At 60.7% G+C, this 7,755-nt stretch overlaps 1 protein-coding gene across 6 annotated transcripts in view; it reads right to left on the reverse strand.

The window, feature by feature from the left end:
* The window catches only part of NFATC1 (nuclear factor of activated T cells 1), a 102,252-nt gene extending 95,304 nt beyond the window's left edge, over positions 1-6,948 (reverse strand). For 2 of the 6 annotated variants that reach the window (XM_073890125.1, XM_073890126.1), the window contains exon 1: positions 6,466-6,948. In XM_073890125.1, the coding sequence (XP_073746226.1) occupies positions 6,466-6,592 (127 nt within the window). In that variant the 5' untranslated portion in view covers positions 6,593-6,948. Of the gene's footprint in view, positions 1-2,153; positions 2,457-6,465 lie in introns of those variants that run through there. The other 4 variants (XM_073890127.1, XM_025860237.2, XM_025860240.2 and 1 more) reach the window with 4 other exon arrangements.
* Between the last annotated feature and the right edge of the window lie 807 nt (positions 6,949-7,755).

The raw sequence follows: 7,755 nt of genomic DNA on the forward strand, positions 1-7,755 counted from the left end.
GTAGCTGGGGGATGGATGGAGGGATGTGCAGGCCGAGCACGGGGGATTTCCAGGGCGGCGAGTCTCCTCCGTAGGTAGTGTTATGCCGGATAGGTGACATCGTGCGTTTGGGAAAGCCCGAACACACTCGCACCGCCGAGAGTGAGCCCTAATGTCCACTGTGGACTGTGGGCAAGAATGGCGCGTCCACGGACGTCCCATGCAGTTAACAGGTGCTGCACTCTGGGCAGGTGTTAAATGATGGGGCAGCTGAGGTATGTCAGGGCAGGGGGTCTAGGGGAGAGCTCTCTACCTTCCTCTCGATTCTGCTGTGAACCTACAACTGCTCTTAAAAAATAATCTTAACAAAATGAAGGAAGAAAACATGAATATCTGTCAGAAAAATATGTTAAAAAAATGAATGTTTTCTAGCAATTTCTAACACATGACGAGGGGAAGAAGCCTTTCTTTTTTCCGCCTGGCCTCCTCTGCCCAGAGCTGTCTCCAAGCTGCCTGAGGCCTCCCTTCTCCCAGAGCCTGGTGAATGCTGGGCCCCAGGCACCCGGATCCTGGAGGCCTTCCTGAAGGAGGCTTTCACTGGACTGTGCCCCCCTGGGAGCCTGGGGCTAGGGCATTGACTTAGCCAAGATGATTAAAGGCAGCCTTAAGAACGTTACTGGCTCACGGATCAGTTAGGAGTTTGGAGCAGACATTCTGGGAGGCACAAGGAGGCGGTGAGGCCCTCCCTGGCTCTCGGAGCCCCCGGTCACGGAAGGCACAGAGCCTGTGCCCTGTGCACACCAGCCTTCCAGCACGGCAGCAGCCCTGAGGGCACAGGGACGGTCCCTGAGAGCCACAGGGCCCAGGACCGCAGAGGGAGGCCTGTCCAGACAGGCTATCGCACCATACAGTGGTCTTCACCTCGCGCCTCTCACCAGACACCTGCTAAGAGGACTGAGCCTGGGGGGTGAAAATCCTGGGATGGGACGCTCCGAGAGCGCAGCACGGCCTGCCAGACCCGGGCAGGAAAGCAAGGAGGCCTCAGAGACCATTTCTCCACTTCCATCCCGGTCCAGACAACTGCCTTGGCTCCCGCCGAGCCCGGAGGCCTGGAGACCCACAGCCGCCGAAGATGAAGCCGGGGTGCGGATAACAAAGTTCAGGCAGCCTCTGCCTGGTTGGAACGTTTATTTTTTAAAAATGAACAGGACGTTACAGTTTTTTAAAAGAGGGGTGGTGAACGACATGGAAAATATTATACAATCACCACAGAGACGCCGTCGTGTGCGAGCCAAGTGTGCGGCGGGCAGCTTCCTCACTCTCCGCCACGCGGGCAGGACAGAAAGGAGAGGTGGGGGCCAGTGCCGGGGTCTCCCCCACCCGGGCCCAACCCCCCGGACACTGCCGGCAGCCTGAGCTGCCTGGGATTATTCGGTAGCTCACACCCTTACTCAAGAGCATCCACTCCAGAAACCTGGAGGCTTCCTTTATTTGTTGTTTAACTGAAACCTTTACTTTTGCAGAGAAGAGAAAATGAAAGAGAAAAGGGCTCCGAGCCCCTGAGGGCTGGTTCCACTTAACGCTGCTTCTGGGAGGGGCCAGGGGCCCGAGGGTGCTCAGGGACAGGTCTGGAGGGGCTCCATGGCCTCCTGCCCTCTGGCAATGGCCGCTCACCACCTGTCCCTCGACAGTGTCCAAGTCCAGGGCCTTGGACACTTGTGTCCCCTGGTGTCAGCAGCCTGGAGGAGACACTCCTCCAGCAGGACTGCTCGGCAGACCCCACACACGTGTGACCACAGGCAGGAGACCTCACCTCCCGACCCCGAAGTCCACACTGAGCAACACACGAGAGTGCTGGCCTCTCCCAGCCACCCACAACTCCCCATTACACTGGATCCCTTTTAGTAGGTTCCCCAGCGTCGTGGGGGCAGGGCACCCCCCAGGCCAGCCCATCCCGACTTCGTCTGGTTCCTGCACCCCCGGCCCAGATACCACCCCAGGTGCCTGCACCCCCTGATCCTGCACGTCAGAACCGCACCCCGCCCCTGCATCCCCCAGGCCCTGCACCCCCGGGGTCCTGCACCTCCGGCCCTGCAGGCTCGAGCCCAGCACTCCAACGGCCCTGCACCCCTCGCCCGCGGCCCCCCCTTTTCCCAGGCCCCGCGCGGACCCACCTGGGGCAGCGGCGGTGCCCTCGTCGCTCTGGTTAAACTCGAAAAGGAAATCGAAGTCGAACTCCTGGTTCTCCTCCAGCCCTGTCATGTTGGTACGGGGCAGGTCGGGGTTGGGGTCCGCGGAGGGGCTCGGGGTCCAGGGTCTGGGGTCAGGGTCCGGGCCGGGTCAGGTCGGGGCCTGGGGTTTCGGGGGCCGGGACCCCGGGTCAGGGTCGGTCGGGGTCGGGGCCCGGGTCGCGGCCCCGGCCGCCGGCACCTGTGGTCGCGCCGCCCCGGGCTCGGCTACGCCGGGCGCCGGGCCGCGCGTCCCCGGGTAACGTGACTCCCGCCCGCGCCCCTCCCCCGCCCCCGCGCCCCTCCCCCGCCCCCCTGCTGTTTCCGGGTTGACATAAACAAGCCGCTCGCCGGCCGCCGGCTTCCGAGTTTTAAATAAACTCTCCGGGCAGCCGGGGCGCACGCGGCTCGCTCGTGTCCCCCGCCCCCCGCGCCCGCGCCCGGGGGTCCATGTGCACCCCGGCCCGCGCCCAGGCGGCCCGGGGGCGGGGGGCGGGCCGAGAGCCTGTGGGTGGGACCCCCGCTCGCGCCCCGCACGCCCGCGCGGCCCCAAGTGGCGCAAAGATCAAGACTGATTCCCAAAGAGAGGGCCGACTGCACCCGAGCCTACTGAATTTGTGTAAAAGTTAAAAAACAAAACAGAACAAAACAAAAAAACGGCTTTCAAACTGCTGGGCCTCTTGGGGAGTGAGGAGTTAGCGCGTCTTGGTTGGTGCCTGAGTCTACAACATGCACGTCCGCCCGGGCGCGGACACGCAGTCCAGTGGCAGCCCGGCTGGCTTTATAAGCTGCTCTCCCTCCCACTTGGAACAAGCTAAACATATCACCCGAAAGTGCCAAGAAAATGGGAGTCCCCCATACGGATGGGAAAGGAGACTTTGCACCGTGGAGCTGTGCGCTTTGAGTTCTGGCGTCTTCCTTCCAGGCCAGCGCCCACTGCCACCGGGGCTTCCTTGTAACACCGTTCACTTTGGCCCCGCAACTTCTTAAAATACATGTTCACTCTCCTACATGTCCACAGGTAACTGCAGAGCTTTCAGAGTGCGCGGGCATCCAAACCCAAGGCTAGAACACAGAGCAGCCTGGCCACAGCAAACGGAGGGCAAAGGCCCATCCCCGCACAATTCTTGCCTTATGTTCTTTCTCCCAGCTGTTTGTTCTGACTGTCCCCAGTGCCTTGGCACCACGTGCAACCAACATCTGGAATAGCAGGGGGGACTTCACAGGACTCGAGAAAAAGCAGGGTAGGGTGGTACAGACGTCCATTTCTACAACTCTGCTGCCAATGAGCACGTGCCCTCCCTTCTGCCCTTTGGCCCTTTGGCCCTGCGGGTATTGCTCCTTCCGGGGAAGTAAATAACCGGCAAATCACTTGCGGCACCCCGCCCCACGCCATGCTTCTCTCCCAGGACCCTTTTCAAATGGCTGGTTTTCTCCAGTGATAAACTATGGTTCACTTTGGCCTGATTTAGTTTCTAATAATAGTCCTCACTTTGAGATGTATGTTGGAGAGTTGTGTTTTAGTTAGCTTTTTTGCTGACCTTCGGGCAAATAGAGTGTTTCTGTTGAAAAGCAGCACTTCATTTTCTCTTTCCAGTTATTTTCCCCGAAGCCGCCTCTAATCCCCACCAAAAATTTACATGGAAGTAACAGCCCTTACCGTCTGTGTAGACTACAGCTTTTTGTTCAAGGTTCGAGAGAAAGTGGGTTCACACTTCCGCATGCACAGGTGCCCACCCAGTTCCCACCTGGCCACGGGGATGGAGGCTCAGCCCCCGCTCTGCCTGAGGCTGAGCTGCCCCCCACCTGGTTTCGGATCCCCAACCAAAGTGGCCAGATGCACAGGCCAGTTTTCTAAATGCTCCTCTTCCCAGCAAACCATGCGCCCCACCCCACCGCCAGCACTGCTGAGCCTTTCAACTGGTACAAGGTTTGGAGCTACTGCCAATTCAGCAGACACTCCTGTCCCGATGAAAATGTTTAGCTTGGCGCTTCCTCTCGGCGGCTGCGGGTGTTCACGGCGCTCAGAGCTCCAGCACTGGGTGTGATAGAGCAAGGCGCTAGCACCACGGCCTTTTCTAATCTGGATTAGGAAACAAGGCCACGGAGTTAAGTGTCCGGAGAACAGAGCGCGCTTTGTTCTGCTCCGGAGAGCCCCAGGGCATTCTGTGTGGAGCAACCTCGGAATGGGTGGGTGGGTGGCTACCTACAAGGCCTTGCATTTCTCTGCATTCTCCACGCGGAAAAACAAGCACAGGGCCTTCAGAAACAACAGTGCTTAATGAGCTTCAACCCAGATGCTCATTAGACTAGAGGGAAGTGCTGGGGCATCGAGCACATTCTCACATGGGCAGCTGATGCCTTAGTCAGGCCTTGGGGAGAGGACAGATCATGTCCCCCAGCGCCCGGCCAGGCAGGCACTGACCTGCAGGAGCTGCATGCCTCTCATCCCCTCGGCCTGGGTCCGGGAGGGACTCCATCACACTTTCTGTGGCCTAATGCTGCAGCTCTTAGAAAACATACCCACATTCACCGAGTTTACTCATTGCACCTGGGCGCTACCTCCGCAGAGGCCCTTTCAAATGCACTTTCTTAAGTAGGAAAGAGGAAGAATCACCAGCACCCCATAGATGGTTTTTTTCTTGTAAAAGAGAAGAGATTATTGCGGGATGGACCACCGACTGTTCAAATCAAGAAATCTAAACTTTGAAAGACGTGCATTTTTTTTTTAATTTATTTATTCACGAGAGACAGAGGGAGAGAGAGAGAGAGAAGCAGGCTCCCAAGGAGCAGGGAGCCCGATGCGGGACTCGATCCCAGGACCCTGGGATCATGACCTGAGCCGAAGGCAGACGCTTAACCATCTGAGCCACCCAGGCACCCGAAAGACGTGCATTTTTTTAAAGCAGTATTAAAAAATATGTGGGCCGACTTTGAAAAAGGTGTCCAAGAAGTTAAGACCAAAACCTCAGCACACTTTTTAGAAATTGTTCTGATAGCAAGAGCTTGTCCCATAAATATTACCTGATGCTTACAGTTAAGTATTTCCTAAACTGGGATGAAATGGTAAGAAACATACCTCTTCTTTCACTGATACAAAACACGGAGAAAATAACTGATCTCCTTTTATTGAGGGCACACCTGGGGCTCATCCTGGTTAGGGACAGGGACTTTCTCCAAGCTGTGGGTCTCAGAGGAGAGTAGTTCTAGGGCCACTGGGGGTCCTTAGCAGGAAGGTGCCAGAAGCGGCTGCTCCCCAGAAGCCTGTCTGCCCTCAGAAAATAGTCTTCGCTACACACTGGCAAGTTTGCCGGGTTTCCTAAAATAATTTAAATAAAATCCTCCCGCACTGATGAGGCATTTGGAAAGGTGTCTCCCAGTTTCCGGGGCACATTTGCTATCCCGATCCCTAAACGGGATGTCGGTTGCCCCTTCCAGAGGCTGTTTGTTTTCAGACGCCTGCAGGAGCATACCCAGGAGGTGCTCCAGGCTGCTCGGCCAGGTGGCTGGGGTGCGGGGACTCTGCAAGACTCACTGTCAGGAGTGGCTTCAGGACAGACACTTACGCACTTTCGTGACTACAAACAAGCGGCGTAAAACTTGGCGGTCCCTTTTCACACTGTCCTGACTCACTTACTACGGCTGGAACTCACGTCTATGAGGTTGCAAAATGGCTTGAATTAGGGGCTGTGTCCAGACAGCACATCTGATGCCCTGTAGTCCTGCGGGTCGAGCCACCAGCCTGACAGCCCCCGGGGACGGGGAGAGACTCTGCCACCAGCAGGGCTCGGGGGAGGCGCAGACCCCCCACCTCACGTCGTGTGGCTGGTCTCTGAAACCGCAGGGTGGCCTTGCCCCACTGGGGAAGAAACCGGCCCGGCTTCATTCCCAAAGAAACCTCCTTCATCGCAAAGCGTTTCTTGTGGTTGTGACGGCCCTAACCTCGCCCGGTCCCCAGACCGCCTGCGTTTGAACTGAGTTTCGGCCGCGGATCCGCCGCAAGGCTGCGCTCAGCGCTGGAGAAGAGGAGACACCTATTGGCAAGAAGGCGCGCTCGAAATCAGGGCTGCTCTGGGGAAACACCAGGGGGACACCGCTTCCCAATCTGTGCCGCGCGCCCGCCGCCCGCGCCCCTCCCGGCGGCAGACCCTGGCCGCGCCTGCTCGCCCCGCCCGGGCCGGGACCCCGCGGGGCGCGGGCGGCGGGCTCGGGGCTGGGGGCGCGGGGGCCCGCGGCGGGGTCGGCCTCTCCGGCTTACCTTCCTCCGCCGACTTCATGGTGCCGCCGGAGGGCGGCGCGGGCCCCAAAGTTTCTCCGCTCCCGCAGACTGCAGCCGAAGGGCCGAGTGGAAACTTGGAAGGGACTGGAAAACTGGTACTTGGCATCCACGCGGCGGCGGCGGCGGCGAGCAGGAGGAGCAGGAAGAGCGAGAGGGGGAGCGGGAGGAGCGGGCGCTCGGCGCCGCCGCCCCGGCCAGGTCTCCCGGGAAGGCAGACCTCTTCCCCAGCGGACGCGCGCGGGCCCGGCTCAGCGCCGCCCGCCCGGGAGAACTGTCACTGAGGGGCGTGTGCGTGCGTGGCGGGCCCAGCTGCGGCCCTGGGACCCGAGCTTGGTGGCGGAGTGGCGGGGTGGCGGGGGCTTGGAGGTGTGCTCCCGCGCCCCGGTGCCCGCGCCCGGCCGCCGGATCCGGCGCGGTGACTGTGCCGGCGAGTTCGGAGTCCTCTAAGTCTCGCTCTGACGCAGGGCCGCGCTCTGCCTCCTGCCTTTTTAAAGCTGGAAAACACCTCCCCCGCCTCCCCGCCGGCCCGGCCGCTCCCGCGCCCCCTCCCTGCCGTGACATCACGCCCCCGCCCGAGCCGGCGCAGGGCCCGGAGGACAAGTCGCCGAGCGCCTGCCCTCCCCGCGCCGGGCCGCTGCTCGCCCGGCCCGCTGGGCGCACGGGGGGCGGGCCGCGTCTCACGATGCCGACGAGGGTGCGCCGGAGGCGGCTGGGGTGCACGGGGGGCGACCAGGGGCGCACTCGGAGGGCGGGGGCGCACAGGGGTGGGCGGGGGCGCACGCGGAGGGCAGGGGCGCACGGGGTGCGAATTGGGCGCACCCGGAGAACGAACCGGCCCGGACACCGGGGTCCGGCCCGTGTCCTAAGGGAGTCACACTCGGCTTTAATGAGGGGGCGGAAGGAGCAGGAGACGAGGGGGGCCTAGAGAGCCCTGCATGCTGAAGTCATTATGTAAAATCGCAGGCTTCCCCCGCTGTGGAAATTTGGAAAAGCGCTTCCACTGGCAGGCCCGAGAAAGGAAATTCCCATCCCGCTAAATTACTAACAGATTGCATGGCAGTCCCGGGACGTGGAGTTATTGTCATTTTTACTCCGTAAATATCTGAGCGACCCAGATTGCCTGTTGCGTGAGCTCGCTGGGGGGGGGGGGGGGGGGGGAGGTCGGGGAGAACCAAGCGCGCAGCGCCCCGGGGCTCCCAGCCGCTAGCCCGGCCGCCCGGGAGGGCCTGGGGCACTTTAAGGCACGACTCTGGGGCTTCTAACCGATGG

The sequence above is a fragment of the Callorhinus ursinus genome, unplaced genomic scaffold (genome assembly GCF_003265705.2).
Source record: "Callorhinus ursinus isolate GAN/ISIS: 27379988/994484 unplaced genomic scaffold, GSC_fseal_2.0 scaffold128, whole genome shotgun sequence".
In the NCBI taxonomy this organism is placed as follows: Eukaryota; Metazoa; Chordata; class Mammalia; order Carnivora; family Otariidae; genus Callorhinus; species Callorhinus ursinus.